This window comes from Scardinius erythrophthalmus (assembly GCF_964197995.2).
Source record: "Scardinius erythrophthalmus genome assembly, chromosome: 6".
NCBI lineage: Eukaryota > Metazoa > Chordata > Actinopteri > Cypriniformes > Leuciscidae > Scardinius > Scardinius erythrophthalmus.
In genome coordinates this window covers 31,753,365-31,772,567 of record NC_138226.1, presented here as the reverse complement: position 1 = coordinate 31,772,567, position 19,203 = coordinate 31,753,365, and the positions used below count along the sequence as shown (strand labels likewise).

Here is a 19,203-nt window from a genome sequence, read left to right as displayed (position 1 = left end):
GCATTTACTGTGAACCGAGCTGCTCTGAGACTCTGAAAAAAAAAAACTGATCATGAGCTGCTCAAGTGTAAATGAACACAATGCCGCACTTCACTCCAAAAATATACAGTGCATATATTTGTTTCATTAAATTGAAGTCATTGCGATTTTACTTTTGTTTTGATTAATCGTTAAGCCCTACATTAATGTCACATCCTGTTAAACAGTTTCTAAAGTGTTATGAGTGTTTCCTAGAGCATTCCTACAGTGTTTTAAGTGTTTGCAGACAGTAGGCATGTGCCGGTATCAAATTTTCATGCTGCGATTAATTGATTGAGCTTTTATCACGGTATGCGGTATTATCACGATATTTTAATTGCTATAATTATTAAAGGTTAAAAATTGACACATTAAATTAAATACAATTTGGTTTTCATTATAATAAATTATGACACAAGTAAAAATATAATACACATGTAATATAGTGCACATATTTAGCAAAATACTCCTCTCTATAGCTATTTTTTCTGGTCAACTAACGTGTTGGTCATAAAATGGCTTTCCTGAGGTAAATGTAACGTTCTGTGACATAATTGTTCACCTGCAGTTTTATTGACCTCTTTCAGTGGTTGAAAAACACTGATTGATCGATATTATGTATGAGGCATAAATACCTTTCGGTAAGTTGTACTGTATCTTTAAATAAAAAGTAACAGATGATCGGTTTACTTGAACTGAGGCGCTACAGCAATCGGTCACGTCACATTTACAAGCGCCAAAACGGTATTTATTGTCTGAATTTGATAATAAAATGGACAGAACATGAGAGCTGAGAATTATTTTCATATCAAAAGTAACCTGCTCTGTCTAGTCTGTCGGTCTCTGTGTCTTTGCTCCGCGATTTTTCTCTGCATGAGAAAATGGATGTGTGGCACGAGAGCGTGTGAGAAGTGTCGATTGCGTGAGTCTCACACTGAATGTGTAGAGTTGGCAGCCCTGCTTTTAGAAGGGGGATAAATCGTCGGCAGCGTTCCTCCTTCCGCCATGCTTCTTCTCCATGTGAGGATTGTTTACATTAGACTAGAGTGCGCACTGCGCCGCATGCACACAGTGCTTATACATGTGGGGATTGTTTACATCAGAGTGCGCATGTGTTTCGCGCAGCATATACGCAGTGTTTGTTTAAGCGGTTGATGGAAAATAAGCTTATGCGCGTTCTATAAATATAAATTCTGATCTATTATTTTTCACGGTATTTTGAAGTGCCTGCGATAACAATATCGTGCATATCCATTACCGCGATTTATCGCATTACCGAATACCGGCACATGTCTAGCAGACAGTTGCAATGACTTCCCTCATTTTGCTTAACATCAGGAAGTGATCACTAATGTTGTACCTTGTACTGGGTGACACCAGCCTGCTTGTAGGGGTGATCGCTCTCTATGACAGCATAATGATTAGAGGTGGTGCAAGCTGATAGGCCCTGCTCCGGCTGGTTCCCAGTGGTGCTGTCTGTGGATTGGTTAGGATTGAAGGCAGGTGGTGCATATTTCTGGTTCAGGGCAGAAACAGCCGGAAGAAGTTCCTGAACCAAACCAAACACCTCAACTGCAGCCTAATAGAAAATTGTGAAATTTAAAACGGGCAAAGGTATCATGAGAAAAGTAAACAAGAAAGCTAACAATAGACTAGAGGAGACTGATCATTGTCACATCAAGACCCAAGGTTGCCAATTCCACGAAGAAAAACTCCCTTACCTTAGGAACAGATGCAGCCACAGGACCGATGTATGCCAAAATAAGTGGAAGCAGCATCGAAAAGAGACTGCAGGAACTCAGGAGCTCAGGAATGTCTTCAACTGTAGAGACATCAGTAACATCAAGTACGTCAAAGAGACGAATAGTAAATAACTAATGATGCTAGTTAGTAAATCTCACAAAACAAACATACATACACATAGGCCTGTCGCGATAGTCAATAAATCAATTAATCGCACGATAAAAAAATGAGCTCGATAATTTTTCCGGCCGCGATAATTCCATTTGCATGCTTGTTTGTTTTCCTCGTCTCTCTCTCTCTACCAAATAGACTGGATGACCACTCTCGGTTCCTTAGCGTATAGGAGGAAACCCTCTTGTCAGTTGCATAGTTTTTGTGTGGGGAGGCGGCACCGCGGCGCTTGACAGTCGCATGGTCTTTGTATGGGAAAGCGCCGGCGGGACTGCCGGGAGAGAGAGAAGACGCTAGTTGTGAGTTGGAGGGGGAAAAAAAGAAAAAGATGGAATTGGTTTCAAAGCCAAACGCGACAGCGAGCCCGATCTCATTAAAATGCGTATCTATACCACGAATGTTATTTCTCGTGCCATTTATACGCCAAAAATAGTTTTTGCGTGCATATGATATGCACTTTATGGCGTGTAATACGCACGCACACCTCACCCCTAATCCTAACCAAGTATTTTCAGTGCGTAGCATATACACGCAATAAAGCGCGTCTCCGTCTTCCCAACAGTAAATTACACAATCACTCGGGCGTTTGTTTAGTCGACATGTAACAGGAGGACAGTGCAAAATGCTGTGGTATCCTGTTGAGGCTTTTTTTTTATTTGTTTACAAAGGTCCTAACCGGCAGTTTTGCCTGTTATGGAATGTATCACTATATGTCTGAGCCTATAGTTTAATATTTTTTGAAGTGCAATTTTGTTTACATCCATTTTATTTATTGGTTTTGGTATTTATTCAAGTGAATTTTTTTGTTAACAGACATTATAGTCCATTGCTTTTATTGTTTTTGGTTGTTTTGTTCATTTTTTGTGGATATTTAAAATGTTTTTCCATTTTTAATGTTTAATATTCTTAAGAAATAAAAGTTTATAGATCTTTGAAAAGGTGTACCTGCATTATTATGCCATTATCATTATATTAGATGTAAATGGTCTCGAACGACAATATTATCGTTTATCGTAATAATTTCTTGGACAATTTATCGTCCAGCAAAAATTTTTATCGTGACAGGCCTACATACACACACACATATATATATATATATATATATATATATATATATATAACACACACAGTATATAGCCTATAAAGACCTATTAATAACAATTAAGCACATTTCACCCCAATTCTCATTCCATAATGCAGTTTACTTTTGTTTGTTTTTTAATTCCCATTATTCTTAATGATGAAACACATGAGATTTACATTACTGTACTAAACAGTACAATGATCAACAAAGACTTTTCAATTAAAATAATGTTTCATCACGGTTATGAGAACGAGATCTTTTTTTTTTTGCATTAGGGCAATGATATATGTCATCTCCTCTGGCCAACGAACGAACAGTGTATGATATGTGCATTATAATGCAAAATGTTCATGTTATGCAATATATAATTTGTTATTTCTATCATACTAAAATTATCTCAACAAATAGTGTGAGCTTTTTGTGCAACAGACGGGAAAGTATTTCGGGAAACCTAAGAAAATGATCCTCACCGTCCACAGCAAAGGCCCTGTGGAGGAGGTCTTTGGCCGCCCGCACCACCACGCTGACTACAGAAAGAGCACGGCTGCAGTTCTTGTCCTCTTCATTGGCTTTGCTTAAGAGCTGTGATTGCAGGTCGCCATCATATTCACTCCTGTAGCAAACAATCACCGTCAACAAGATGCATCCTTAAGAAATAAGAAGGAATTTTGTTTGCAAATAAAAGAATATATAGTACGGACCTATAATAGAGAATCTGAGGGATCTGGCCTCTGGTCTGGTTGGTGCCATTGCTGCTCAGGCTGCAGGTGCTGAAGGTGAACGCGACTCCATCAGAGCATTGTACGGTTGTTATGCCTCCATCCCCATTGGCTGTGCGACTACCATAGTTACGCAGGCGGACAGCATATTTCACACTCTCCTGCAAGAGCAACAGGGTGGAAGTGAGTTTGTGCCGAAGTGAAGTTTATTCTTTGCGTGATTCATGTGTAAAATTCGCAGCACCTTCAGAGGAACAGCTTTGTCCAGACGGATCTCAGCGATGTCACTGGGGGAGTCGTCAGTGCTGTAAGTGCCTTTGACCAGTTCTAGAGACGTCCATCTGTGGGAGTGGGCGGAATCTCCAGGGTGCTCCGTCTGAGCCTGATAAAACAGGACAGATGGACAGAACAGGAACACAGAGGAAAACAACAGGGTAAGACATTGGGAGAACTCCTTCACATGCTTGAACTTCAAGGAATGAGAAGATTCTTCAAAAATCCACCTTTTATGTTCCACGTAAAAAATAACAGCAAACAAGAATGGAACATGAGGATGACATTTAATAACGACATTTAAAAAAAATATTGTTTATGTGAACTTCCTTTAAACTTTCCTTCCTTTTTTCCTTCCTTCACCCAAAAATTTAAATTACCCCATAATGTACTCACCTTCAAGCCATCCTAGGTGTATATGACCTTCTTACAGCCAAACACAATTGGAATTATGTTAAATAATATCCTTGCTCTTCCTAGCTTTGTAATTAGGGCTGTTGAAATTAACCGTTTCTACAATGCATCGTGATGTGGATGTGGACGATGCTGCACAAGACCATAATTGATTATAGCCTACTGACATTTCTCTGACGTCCTTCGTCGCATACGTGCTTGTCTCACTTAGTGTAAAATGGCAAAGTGAGGTGAAACACAAAAGCGAGAAATAAAAAAAGTGCACCCACTATTTTAACATTCTGTGAGTGTGCGCATAAGAATGTGTGTGAGCATTATTGAGTATTTTTAGTGTCTACTAGGGCTGTGCTCAGAATATCGATACAACGATACATCGTCATGAACTCCTGACGATGCGCGTATCGATACAGCAGCTTCCGTATCGATACTGTTGTGCTTATGTAGCCAAATCAGGGCTCGAATTTCGGCGCGGGTATTGCGCATAATTTTAATCATTCCTGCACTTTAGCATGTAGATTGTATGAGTAAATTAATCCACACAGACTATACAATCAGATCAGTCAATTTAAAACGTCACAAAGAGCGTGAAGCCTTGTTTGTACTTTCGCCTGGCTCCGCAGCGCAAGTCTCCGCTGCCTGCACGCGCACCTCCCCAAACGGACGAGGCGTTTATACTCGACGCGCTCACAAACAGATTGCGAGTAACAAAAGTTATTTTTCGCGGATTATATCACTTTAACAAACAAAAACACGCAAAATTATGTCAAACATTTCGGTCTTGTTGAGTATCCTCTAAACACAGTCGGTTATGTCTTCAGCATTAACGCATGATGGGACAGTATAATGAAATCAGGATCCGTGCACTAGCTCTTAAAGGGACAGAAGCCATATGTGTCTGTCATTTAATATTGTTGTCAAAACAACAAAAGATAGTTTTAATTTGAAGAATTTGGATTAATAGCATATGTATTTAATTTAATCAGGACTAAAATACTACTGTTTTATTTTGCATTTGATTACTTTATTCAGTTTCTAGTATTTCTGAATACTAGTGCTAGACCTATTCAAAAAGTTTTCTCTTTATTGGTAGGCTATCTTTATTCTATTGTATTTATTTGCGCTACTGAAGGAAAAGCCATTTTAAGCTTTTTTGTGACAAGTTTTTTATTTCATTTAACTCTTTGTTTTTTATGACAAAAACTAAATGGTTTTTCAGTGATCACAACTGTTATAACACTGGTTATAAAATAAACATATTACTGTTACTAAACTCTGAAATTCCAAATTGATCCATATCGTGATACGTATCGTATCGTGGCTTTAGTATCGTGATGCGTATCGTATCGTGACATTGTTGGTGATACACAGCCCTAGTGTCTACTAGTGTTTATTGGTTCTAAATGCTCCTGTTGTCTGTTGTGTTCAGACTTAATTATTGTTTGATGTTTGCAACATTCAGGAAGTGTACTTTCTTGGAGCAGATGAAATAAAAAGGGAGTTCATATAACTGACTGCTTGTATTCATTGACAAAAATGTAGCCGTGAGGTAATATTGAAATTTGTGATATCAAATGGAATTATTGACATGATAATCGTAATCTAATTGAATCGTGAAGCCAGTGACTTGTAATGGCACTGAAAAGTGCCCAACTTTTTGAAGCTCCAAAAAGCGCATCCATCCATCATAAAGTAATCCATACGACTCCAGTGGGTTATAACATACAGCTTTATGAACTATAATCACTGGCTTCCAGCAATAACCTTAAGCCCATTCATGAAGGAGTCCATTTCCAGCTAGAACCCCTGCCTCGGGTTTCATATGCTCCCTCTGCATGTGTAATTGCACATCAATGCGGACAACAACACAGAAGTATAAACGGAAACCGACGCGTAGCCTACAGAAAATGCCACTCAGAAGTATAAATCAGCCTTAAGACGTAGGCGTAAGCTTAGGTGAGAATAGACTCTTGCAAAAACCACACAACTCTCTTGTGAACACACGTACGGGCGCTGGATGGTTGTGCTTTTTGGAGCTTCAAAAAGTCGGTCACTATTCAATGCCATTACAAAGCTAGGAAGAGCCAGAGTATTATTTATAACTCTTGATTGTGTTCAGCTGAAAGAAGGCGGTTTGAGATTTAGTAAATTAATGGGAAATTTGTCATTTTTGGGTGAACTATTACCTTAAATGGATGAAAAGAAAGCTTTCGTGAGAGCCACGAAGTGATGAATAGAGGGGTATATGCGTGACGTCACCGTAGGCCGGAGTGACTGCGCCCACTGAGTGGCAAAAAGACTGAGCGGCAGCATTGGTTTTCAGAGTGAATGACTTGAAACATTTCAACCGGGAATGAGCTTTGTGATTGACTCTATTAAAAGATTTGACAAGAAACCTGAGGTATATTTTTACAGACTGCCAAAAGCTACAAAACAGAGAAGCAGATGGATCGCAGCAATTCACAGAAACAACTGGACCCAGGCAGCGAACGGTGGATTTGCACTTATCATTTTGTGTCAATATGCTGAATTTTGGGGTAAAATCATACCATATATATTGTATTGTTATATACTGTATTGACAACTCATCAATTAAATATTTACCATCCGATATTCTGCATAATTGGATGCTTTTAAATAAACACTGACAAAAAATGATAGAAGTTTTAGGGCTGGACGATATGACGATATATATAACATTGATATAATTGATCACCCGAATTAAGACCTACCTATGTTGTATTTATATAAAGCGTTCACAGGCAAATTTACTTTATGTTTTTCCCCGGCGTAAAAATCAGTCACGTATAAATGCCAGGAAACATGATTCCTGGCTGCATGTCAATATCCATGGATCACTGGATCTTTGGTAAGTTATAAGGAACACTATATCGAGTCCAACCTTTAGTTTAACCTGATAATCACTCGTTTTAGTCGCCTATTCACAGTTTCCCCTTTTAAATCCAATCACGCAGCAGCTCTTCTGCCACTCAGCCCGGCTGAGAAAGTGACATCAATGCATCACCTCTCTATATAGAAAAGAACTTACGTCATCAGCGAGCACCTCCAGCTCATACTCATGGATGCCTCCTCCCCCGTACACACAGAAACCCACCAGCACCACCCCTGGCTTGTCCACAGTGAAGCAGATGGCGTCGGGAGAGCCGTTCCCCGTGTTCCAGCTGCGTCCCTGGCTGGTCTTAGTGAAGCGGTTGGGGGTGGCCTTCACCGAGTGCAGGGAGTTCAGCCCGTCCACCTGCACAACAACAGTCCACACGTTTCAAAAGAGTAGATAAGGATTTACTTTAGAGGCATTCTTACATTTTATATTTGTTTCGGAGTCGCAATACATTAAATGGATAGTTCATCTGTAAATAATCTGTAACGTGACATTTTTGGGTCAACTATCCTTTGAAGAACTCTCACATGTTCTTCCAGCAGGTGGCAGTAGGCCAGATTAGACTAACTGAGAGGATGTTTTTGTTATTGAACAGGAGCCTCCATGACAACCAACACCTAAAACCCTGCTCTTCCTGTGCTATTAAAAACAACAGAGACTGGATGCCATTTTTGTTCCTCTATTAGCCAGCATACGATTTATATTCCACCTTTGGTAACGAACAGTGTTAAAGAGCAGCAAAGCAGCTGTAACAGTTTCCATAACGTACTCTAACCGAGCATTACATGCCAGTTACCATGGCAACGAGCCAATGGCCTTTTCCAAAGCCGTCGGAGAGAGACGGACTGCAGTAGACTGTTGTGGTCCTGTGGAGGACACACCTGTTCTCATGACTCAGCTTCCTACTACAACAATCCTGCATGAGCAGGCCAGATGGAATCTGTGCCCTTTCATTTTTACGATAATTATAGGAAATAAATCTACAGCATTCATTGCTTTTAAACATGGTAAAATGTTGAAACAGTTCAGCGTGTTAGACAGTTGGTGTGACACACTCTTATTGATCAGATTACAAAATATGTAATAAAAAAAGTACAGGTACTTCAGTAAATTAAATTGAAAATGATTATACCATGGTTTAAACATGCCACTGTATTTTATATTAACATTCTATATTTTTCAGTTTTAAAAATTATTAGAAATAATATATATATTATATTTCAAAAATTTGTCACACACACACAACCAAACATAATACAACGTGAAGTAAAATGCTTTTTTTCGACTCTCCACACATAAATAAAAACATAAGAATAAAACAGAAATACAAATAAAAACAGTCAGAACAGAAATTATTATATAGATTAACATAAATTAGAAATGTCCTGGTTTAGGGCCCAAACGGCCTGGGAGAAGAAGCTTAAATATATTCATATTTTATATATAATATATTTAGAATTTAATTTTACCGTATACATTTTTATTTAATATAAACTATTTGAAACAAAGGACATGGTACAGGGATTAGGGTTGGGCGGTATTACGGTAATATCGGATACCGCGGGATCTTAAAATAGCACCGGTATCAGTTTCAATACCGTCATTACCGGCACTTATATAGCCTATAATATATATTGTAACGAGGTTCAGATGTTATGGGAAGAAGGAGGCGGGAACCGGCGAACATTCAACATATTTTAATAAATAAATCCACAAATACAAAAATGAAAGTAAAAGCCAGCAGCCCCTCACGGACGACTGCTGGCAACACAAACAGAAACAAAACATGAACTAAAAACACAGGCCTGTCCTCTCTCCCTCTTCACTGTCGTCGCTCCTCCTTTATGCCTCCGCTCCTCCGTGAGAGATGCGAGACCGGTGCGTCTCACAGGTGTAGCTCATCATAATTACGCCACCGGCCTCGCGCCGTCCTCCCACGGCCCTCGGCCTCGTCCTGCTCGCCACATACCCCCATCGCCCCTCGCAGGCCGGGGGGTACCACCGAGGCTGCGCCTACTCCCCCCCCCCCCCCCCCCCCCTCCCCGGGGGGACCGATCACGGCGGCTGCGGTACCTGGGGGTATGGACAGACGAGGCGAGAGTACAGGAGACGGAAGCATGAGGAGCGACAGAGACGAGAGAGGGGAGAGAGAAAAAAAAAAAAAAAAACTTGATCCGGTTCCCACAACGCGCTGCCATCCGGCCCGCCACCCGCTGGGCGATCTTCTCCGCGGTGCCTGGCGGTGACGCTGGATAGACCTCGGTGGACGGCACGACACTCCTCCGCCGCCTGGTGGACGGCGACGGCTCCTCCAGGTTCGGGCAGTCGGCAGGAGTCCCCCGTTCCCTGCTCCTCCCCGTCATGGCGGATGGCAGCAGGCTCCGGCCCACGGCGAACGGCGACGACTCCTCCGCTCCCTACCGGACGGCAGCCGCCACTCCAGCACCCAGGCGGCCAGCAGCGAGCTCGTCCATCCCCCCGGCAACTAACTCCAGCGCACCGCCTCGAGCGTCCATGGCGACGGAAACTGCCCGCCATGCTCGATGGCACCGCGGATTCCCAACAGCGGCAAGGGCTCTTTGACAGCGCGTTCCTCCTCCTTCCCGGGTTTCGGCACCAATGTAACGGGGTTTGTTGTTATGGGAAGAAGGAGGCGGGAACCGGCGGACATTCAAACATATTTAATAAATAAATACACAAATACAAAAATGAAAGTAAAAGCCAGCAGCCCCTCACGGACGACTGCTGGCAACACAAACCAAAAACAAAACATCAACTAAAACACAGGCCTGTCCTCTCTCTCTCTTCACTGTCGTCGCTCCTCCTTTATGCCTCCGCTCCTCCGTGAGAGATGCGAGACCGGTGCGTCTCACAGGTGTAGCTCATCATAATTACGCCACCGGCCTCGCGCCGTCCTCCCACGGCCCTCGGCCTCGTCCTGCTCGCCACAAATATAATTTATTTATTGCCTAAAAATGCTTGTGTGGTTGCAGTTTGGTAATATTTCTGGTTCCAGCCAAATGAGAAGGGAGAGGCGGTAAATACTGACGAGGCAATTTGTAAATTGTGCCATAAAAAGGTGACCACGAGAGATGTAAACACCTCTAACCTAATGTCGCATCTCCGAAACTACCACCCACTCACTACTGCCAGGATGCATTTTGTTCTCGAGTTCATTAAATAAGCGCATTAAGTTTCGTATTTGTTAAAATATTATAATGTTATTTTTTCCATCTTTGTTGATTATGAAAAGTGAACAGCACAAATAAGATGGGATGCATCGGGAGTCAGACGATTTGACCACTTCAATAAATTTCGTTTTGTAAAAGGCCTCTTTAAAACGAATTTCGTTTTGTATAAATTGTATCTTAATTTTAATAAATTTTTCATCAACCAAATTGCCTGGATTTAATATAATCATGACATGATGGGCGCTGGCATGCCACGGTCACTTGCATTGAAATCTCATAAATTAACCGAAACTCAGAGATGGCGATCGTCAATTTCTTTAAACAAAACAATTCAAAACGAAAAGAAATATAGGGTAGGCTACTCTCTGATTAATCCATGATGTGCATTTTTCTCTATAACGTTCACAGAGATGCCGATCGTCAATTTCTTTAAACGAAACAATTCAAAACGAAAAGAAAAAGGCCACTCTGATTATTTAATCCATAATGTGCATTTCTCTCTAGGCGCGTTCATACAGAGATGCGATCATCAATTTCAGTAAACGAAACCATACAAAACGAAAAGAAAAGAAATAGACTAGCCTACTCTCTGTAATCCATGATGTGCATTTCTCATATCGTTCACTATGGAGATGCCGATCGTCAATTTCTTTAAACGAAACAATTCAAAACGAAAATAAATCTGATTGATCAATGATGTGCATTTCTCTCTATAGGCGCGTTCACTACAGAGATGGCGATCGTCAACTTCCATCTTTGCAGAAAAGTTTTATTAATAAAAATCAATGGACACGCGTCACCGGATTACAAAGGCACTTCTTGCTTGTTGCACGCACACAGATATTATGTTGAATAATGGTGGGCTCGGGCTCATAATAACAGTTAATGCCGTCGGCCGGACTCAGACACAACGTGCACGGCTTGATTTTATTTTTTTTATTTTTTTTGATCTGGCATTCAGTTTCTGAACGGTGTAGGCACAAGCCAACAGTTTGGTGACACCATCTGAGCCCATTATGTCATAATTTTTAATTAGTCACGGTAATACCGTATACCCCGGTAAAATAGGGAGGAGGTTTGACGGTATCAAAATTCCAATACCGCCCAAGCCTAACAGGGATGAATAACAGACTTGTGAGCTTTCTGTAGAGCTGATACAGATACAGATTCATGAACATGAAGATAGAATTTTTCCTCTACCATCTAAATGCTATTTATGGCATTGGCGAGGCTGTGGCTGTAATGCAATTAGAGCAGCAGGCGAATGCTCTGCGGACAAAGAGACGAGGAAAAGAGAGTGTGTATGTGAGGAAGAGAGGAATGAGAGAGAAGTAGGAGATCTGTCCTTCTAACCTCAGAGCCGAGAGCAGAGGCGGTGAGCTCACTGACAATACTGGCCAGCAGGCCACAGGTGTTGGACACCAGATGAGGAGAAAAGAGTTCAACCTCCTTCCTCAGACTCTTCCTCACAGGAAGCACCACTATGACCAGCATCTTCTCCAGAACCTCCCGGAAAGACGTCATGCCCATGAGATTCTCTTCCGTCTGATCAAAACACGACAAAAAGAGAATTTTGTAACTGCTGAAGCAGATGAACATTAAAACAATGTTTTAATTGATTATGCATGTTTGACCAGATGATGTACTCACGTGGCTGAGTTTCTCCATGTGTGCCACCAGCAGGGGGAAGCGATGAGCGAGGGCAGAGTCGTTCTCAGTGCTGACCTGCTTGACGAGGGAGCGCAGCAACACCTCCCCGTCGTACGCGATGGGCAAGATGGAGGTCAGCTTGACCGACGTGTTACACAGCGCTGACATCACCGCAGCCAGCAGACGGCTGCTCGACGTGCGGAAGTTCGCCTCTTGAATGTCCTGGAGGTCGACATGAAGGTCAATGTTATTAGTAAAAATTTGCTGCAATTAACCAAACTAGATGTCCGATACCAATCAAGTAACAACTGTATTCCTCAGAAATTAAAAAAAGAAAATATGAGGCGGCTGGTTTTTTTTTTTTTATCTTTCTGATTTAGAGTGTCACTGGAGGTCTTTTAGAGCTCAAATTCATCAGGCCTAAATCTGTCAAGCGGCTCATTTGCAGAAAGAGCTGGGAACTGAAAGTGGTTCAGATGAAAAAGTCTCTCAGTTAAAGAGGTGATTCTCACAAAAACGTATCTAGGTCACAATTCACCCCAAAATTAAAAGTAACATACATACATGCATACATACACACACATCCATACATATACACATACATGCATATAAATTTATATATATAAATAATAGAACTGCAAAATTTTACAATGTTCCCCAACACAAAAATATTATAAATTATAAATATTAAAAAACATAAAAATATAATAATGAAGTCGATACTAATAATAATGTAACAAATATATACAGTTTGTATTGCTTTCATTACAAGTAGGCACATTTCCACCCAAATAGAGAACAATTTAATTGAGTTTCTTGTGTTTAACATTATTAAATGTTACATTATTCTTGATGTTGACTATCGTTAGATTTTCAATAGTGTAATAAAAATGACTGTAATATATATTACCAAGCATAAATTAAATTCAGCATTTCTTAATAAAAATTGTTTTTTTAACAATGGTCCTAAAATAGGGCAAAAGTTTATTTATGCAAATCATAATTTGGGAAAAACAGTTTTGGAAAACTGACTTCCACTGTATTTTTTCCAAACAGTGGAAGTCAATGGAACCCAAAACTGATTAGTTACCAACATTCAACAAAATATCTTCTTTTGTGTTCCACAGAAGAAAGTCATACAGTTTTGGAATGACATGATGGTCTATCCCTGTGGGTAGACAATGCCTTTAAGCACACCTTCAATCTAATGCTAGTGAATACCTGGTCCAGGCAGTTGAGCAGGTCGCAGAGGCAGGCCCACTGCAGGGCTGGCGTGGGGTAGAAGGAGTGAAAGCAGGCGGTGAAGGTGTTGTGGCACTCCTGCAGCACGGCCTCCAGCAGCGTGAGGGGCTGACTCAAATATCCCTGCGGGTCATTGTCCAGCTTGGTCAGGCAGTTATCCATCCCTTCTGACAGGATCTTCTTCAGGAGGCTTCGTGTCTTTCCTACACACTCCGCCAGCTTGCTGGACTCCTCCACAACAGCTTTGGTACTGGCTAGATAAAAGACACAAACAGAAGTATAAGATACAATGTAGATGTGATGTTGTATAAACAACATGCTTTCAGTCAAAGGTCCTCAAGACTAGTCCTTTGGCCCAAAGCTGTCTTCCTCTTCATTATATGTTCTTAAAGGACTAGTGTGACATGAGACCCTGCCAATCAATATAGATTACTTCTGTAACTCAAGGGAATTACACTTAGGGCTGTCACTTTTGTGAAAAAATCCTGTTCGATTTTTGAGACATACGTGTTCCTTGAATCGACTGTAAAATCGATTTTCCATGTCTAAAGACGTTTCCATTTTAAACGCCAAATATGGGCAAATCCACAGACAATTAACAGGCATTAGGACGAACGTAAAGAGGGCGCTCGAGACGCGCGGCAAGTCAGCAATATTCCTGATGATTTACTGGCGTGAAGTTTCGTGCACAATGACAAACAAGAGTACAACATTCTTGAAAAACAATAAACAGAGTGGATGCCATAACATCACTGAAAAACATTACTGCAGTCTTTAACATGGCTGTGTTTACCATTAGAAATGTCAAACAAATTTCGCCTATGTAGGCGACTGTAGACCGTAGCCCGAATCTGTATCTGTATGCATGAGACTGTCTGAATACCGGCAGAATTCACAGTTTTGTTGTAAAAAGAGACACATTATGCAGCTATAATCTGCTGTTATGTGTGTGTGTGTGTGTGTGTGTCAGATCCTGCAGTCGCTGTGTGACGCGCGTTCGCTGCGGGCGTATCGTGACGAGCTGGACGCGCTTCGAGAAAAGACCGTTAAAATCGATTCCCTATTTTCGTTTTCGAAACTTGCGTTGGTTGGTCCGATCGATTGTGCAATCGATTTTCGAACGTAAAGTGACAGCCCTAATTACACTTGTGACATCGATAGTACGACTCAGCAAGAAGTGACAGCACAGGTTCAGAGTGTAACAGTAAGAGCTGGTGACAAGGTCTACTAGTACAGTGTCAAGAGAGTCACAGAAGTGTTCAAAATTAATTTGACACCTTTTTGAATCAATTAACACCTTTTTCCCCCTAAGGAGCACATGTGCTCTAAAGGGACGGTTCACGCAAAAATAAAAATTGTGTCATCATTTACTCGTCGTCTCATTGTTCCAAACCTGTATGATTTTTTTTCTTCTGTTGAACACAAAAGAAGATATTTCGGTAATGTCGGTAACCAGACAGTTGACGGGACCCATTGACTTCAGTAGTATTTTTTTTCCTACTATGGAAGTCAATGGGACCCAAAAACTGCCTGGTTACTGATATTCTTTTAAATATCTTCCTTTCTGTTCAGCAGAAGAAAGAAATTCATACAGGTTTGAAACAACATGAGGGTGATTATATGATGACAGAATTTTCATTTTAAAAGTGAACTTCTCCTTTAAAATGATAATTAAGATGTTTGTTATACCATTTATTGTCCGTTGTTAGCTGACAAACAGCTAGTGGGCTACCGCCATACTTTAAACAACAGAGGAGATATAATACCAGAAATGGGGAAGATCTCGCAGATGTAGACACGCAACAGTCGCAGGCAGCAGGTGCCCACAAACCGCAGGCGCTCCAAGTCCAGAAGAGTAGCTGTGAACTGGAAACCCTTCAGTCCCCTCAGTTCCTCCACCCCCAACACCAGAGTGGTCCAGCTCCAGTGCAGGATACTCAGCAGAGACTCAAAACAGTCCTGAGACAAGAACAAACACACACTTGGAAAACTTGGAAACGAACCAAGGATCTGACCTTTTATTAACTTGGCTTGTTTGTTTGACTGTACCAAGCGGATAGAACACCAGGAAAAAAAGCCCCAATAGTAAAGGGATTTCCTTAAAGAACAACAAGCAATAAAATACACTAAAGTATAAAACAATCCAAATTGGCTGTTGTTCATCTGTTCCTTGCCAATTTCTTAAGACAGAAGCATATTTTATGAAAATACAAGCTAGCAATGCTAACATCTCCTTTTCAGGAAATTGCAGGTCAAACTTTTGAAGCTGAGCATGAGCATATTTATGGGTCAATGACAAACAAGGATGCCAGCTATGGTGGAAAAGAGTTGTCTTTTTATAATCTAGTTTAAAAAGTGCCAAGTTGTAAGTAATTGTGTGTTTGTGTCCTTGCCATGGCAAAAAAGGGCAAAAAATGTGGCTTTTTTTTTTTTTTTTCACTTTCTGATTCAAAGGGGTCCTCTATGAAAATACTTCCTAAAAAGTGGCTTCCACAATTTTCAACTTGGCTTCAATAACTTGTGTCAAGTGGTGAAACCATCAAGTAAAACGTAATCAAATATTTTACATACAGCCTGTACTCTGTATGTAAATATGAATTACATTTAATGTATTTTTGAGGATAACATTAGCTCTGGAGGAAAAAAAAAAAACATTTAAGCTTCACATCACTGGCCCATAAGCAAATAGTATGTTTTCGCACACACATACCACAGACACGGTCCTGGCGAAAGAACGCTTGAGGATGTGAACAGGCTCACTGGTCTGCTGCTTTCCTTTGGATGTGTTACCATCATTAGAGGGCAACCTGGAAAATCAGAACAAAATGGGTATGTGAATGAAATAATACACCTGATAGATCAAAGTAACAGGCACAGAACTAAAATTTCTCATGTACCTGTACAGCAGCTGAGGTATTTGTCCAGCATTCACATCAGTACCGTTGTTTGATTTCTTTGAGCTCTTGAATTGAAACACCACACTGCAGGAGAGAGTTCATGATGATAATCCTTGCCTTCTAGCATTATAATGCTAAAAGAATCACAGTAATAAGTGTGTTCGTACCCATCATCAGTGGTGATGGTTGCCTGTCCGTGGGAGCCGCAGTCACTGCTGGGTCCAGACACACGAGCCCACGCCACATACCACCAGCCCAACTGCAGCAGCACAGGCTCATCGAACATCATGGCGTACTTCTCCCTGCATATTCAAAACAAACCATCACAAATAACCAGTATTTATGAGCCGTTTTGCTCATTTTGTCTTGTAATCAACTGCTGTTTTTTTAAATATCTTAGTCAATGTATGAAGACATAGCAGAGATATAGTTCATCACATTAAAGGCACAGTAAGTGATTTCTGAGAAACACTGTTGACATTTGAAATTAACCCAAACACACACACACCCCTCTCCCTTCATTGCTCCGCCCCCAAAATGCACGAACACGCAATGCAAGAGTGGATGTCTCTTTATTATAGCTGAAGCGATGCAAAATGATGCTTCGTGAAAAGTAAGCAAAGATGATGAACAAAACAAGAAAGAACAAACTGAACATACAGTACACAAGAGTGTATACAAGCGAGAGTTGGTTGTTCATCGCACAACAAGTAGCTCCAGACAAACAATGACACTCACAACTGTCCTGTTATTATAGCTAACATTATAACAACAGCATATCTTGGTTGTGCGCAACACAGCAAAACCAATGTTAATCACTAATAGAGCAGATATATAACGCAACCTCTGCATCCGTTTTCAGGCCCTCCCTCTCTCTAACGTCTCTCCAGCGCTGGAAAGCTTTTCTAATATTAACGTGGGTCCTGGAGTTCTTGCGTGATCATAACCCTTCTTTTTCCAATGATATTCCTCTGAGCTTCTTTTGTAATGTCTCTTAGCCATACTTTCTTTCCCTCTTGCTCACTCTCTGACCTCCCAATCATGAATGGGCACGCCTCCTACTGCTGATTGGCTACAAGTGTGTTGATGCTTGGTCTGATCCACTTTCAACAGCGTTTCTCAGAAAACGCTTACTGCACCTTTAACTCATCATGATCAAAATTGTATTTGTCTTCATTTTGAAAAGTACATCTACAGTATAATTTAAAACCTAGCCACATGTTTAGCCTGAAAAGTGTGCATGGTTTTTAATTTAAATAAATATGTAATACAATAATATATATTATAAATTAGATGAGAATTTGGAAGTTTAGGTTGCAATACTAAAAAGACTAACTAAAACTGAAATGTGAAAAAAAAAACTGACAAGCATATTGCTAAAATAAAAATTACTAAAACATAAACAAAAATGAAGATGAAAATAATAATTAATACTATAATAGTATATAAATAATACAAAAATAACACTTATAAATAGCATTTACTTTGGGATATACATAACTAGCATGTATCCTGCTCTCTAGACACACTACTCAACCAGCATTCTTGAAATAATGAAGTGATATTGTTTTGAATATAGGCATACCGAGCAGCACAGTCATAGGCCAGAACATCTGTCTCGGCCAGTAGGTCTCCATCAGTTTCATGGTCTCCTCCATCTGGACCCAGCTCAAACAGCTGCAAACACAATCACAGCTTTCAATCACAAACCAAAAATCAGAAAACTCGTGAGAATGAAGTGGGCTGAGGGTCAAAACTAAGGAAACACTCAGATAGGACCTAACCTTGATCTTTGCAGTGTACTCCCCTCTGCCTCCAAAAAGACCCAAACCCCCTAACAAGATGTCAGCATCGGCGCAGAAGCGGATGGCCTCCACTGAGTGTGCAGAGTAACCCCAGCCTCCTCCATGGCCTAGAAAAAACAGTGTGCATAAAACACAATCAATCAAATTTTTACCTTTCATTTTAATTGAAAAATTAAAGTAAACCTGCTATATGTGCCCTTTAACAGTCTAAAATATTATTTAGAAATGTAACAGCTATAGATATATAGATGATTTTGGATGAACTCACTCTCAAAGCGGTTGACCACACTGTAGTCCTCTTTAGAGTAAACCTTCATCACAGCCTGAGTCTCTTCCTCAGCACTGGCCACTCCCATCTTCAGCTCCTGCATCGCAGCCAGTGTGTCCAGACATCCTGCACAGAACCAAAAGACACACTACAACTACAAGACCGGGCTGAGAGAGTTTTATTTTTTATTAAGACTGCCACACTTCCTTAGACAACGTCAGTCAAAGAGCTCTGTACAGCAGCAAAACTCAATGAGGAACAGATAGCAAGCGTTGAAAGTTCTGCCATCGAGTGACTTCATTCCTGACAGGTTTTGAGATCCTGCCTGACAAGAGTGCTGTGAACTGCACATCAGACAGAGTAAAGCTGAGGTAGAATGATGTTGTGGTACCCAGGATGTGCAGCGCTCCATGGGAACGGGTGGTGCTGGCGTGGGAGCCCGAGGGAAGAGCCAGTTCAGGACTCAGGATGCTGCAGAGGGCCTGGATGTCCGAAGCAGAGGGCACACGGGCGTCTGCTATCACGGCGTTATAGCAGCACATCTCACGTGTGGCAGGTAGGAACCTGAAAGAACAGTGAGACGGCTTAGTTGAGAAGATATAGTTGTTTAAATATTCCATAAAATATCATTTATTGTCAGTAGAACAGATAAAGACCACTGAAATCCTGAGAAATTGTGTAGTGTTTTAATGTGGCATTATTAAAGGGATAGTTCAGTCTAAAATGAAAATTAAATAATAATTTACTCATCCTGGTATTGTTCTAATGTTGTATGCCCTTTTTTCTTTTATGGACCACAAAAGGAGAATTTTTAAAAATGTCCCGCTCACGC

General features: G+C 40.8%; 1 protein-coding gene across 15 annotated transcripts in view; it reads right to left on the bottom strand.

Moving 5' to 3' along the window:
• Positions 1–19,203, bottom strand: part of mycbp2 (MYC binding protein 2) — a 120,627-nt gene that overhangs the window by 41,189 nt on the left and 60,235 nt on the right. For all 15 annotated transcript variants that reach the window (XM_081368925.1, XM_081368934.1, XM_081368939.1 and 12 more), the window contains 17 exons: positions 18,763–18,935; positions 18,372–18,497; positions 18,083–18,210; positions 17,884–17,975; positions 16,466–16,600; positions 16,299–16,382; positions 16,112–16,208; positions 15,168–15,360; positions 13,381–13,655; positions 12,160–12,381; positions 11,863–12,054; positions 7,469–7,675; positions 3,980–4,117; positions 3,718–3,896; positions 3,487–3,629; positions 1,740–1,840; positions 1,379–1,597 (listed from right to left, as the gene is read on the bottom strand). In XM_081368925.1, coding sequence (XP_081225051.1) covers positions 1,379–1,597; positions 1,740–1,840; positions 3,487–3,629; positions 3,718–3,896; positions 3,980–4,117; positions 7,469–7,675; positions 11,863–12,054; positions 12,160–12,381; positions 13,381–13,655; positions 15,168–15,360; positions 16,112–16,208; positions 16,299–16,382; positions 16,466–16,600; positions 17,884–17,975; positions 18,083–18,210; positions 18,372–18,497; positions 18,763–18,935 — 2,704 coding nt within the window. The remainder of the gene's footprint in view (positions 1–1,378; positions 1,598–1,739; positions 1,841–3,486; positions 3,630–3,717; positions 3,897–3,979; positions 4,118–7,468; positions 7,676–11,862; positions 12,055–12,159; positions 12,382–13,380; positions 13,656–15,167; positions 15,361–16,111; positions 16,209–16,298; positions 16,383–16,465; positions 16,601–17,883; positions 17,976–18,082; positions 18,211–18,371; positions 18,498–18,762; positions 18,936–19,203) is intronic.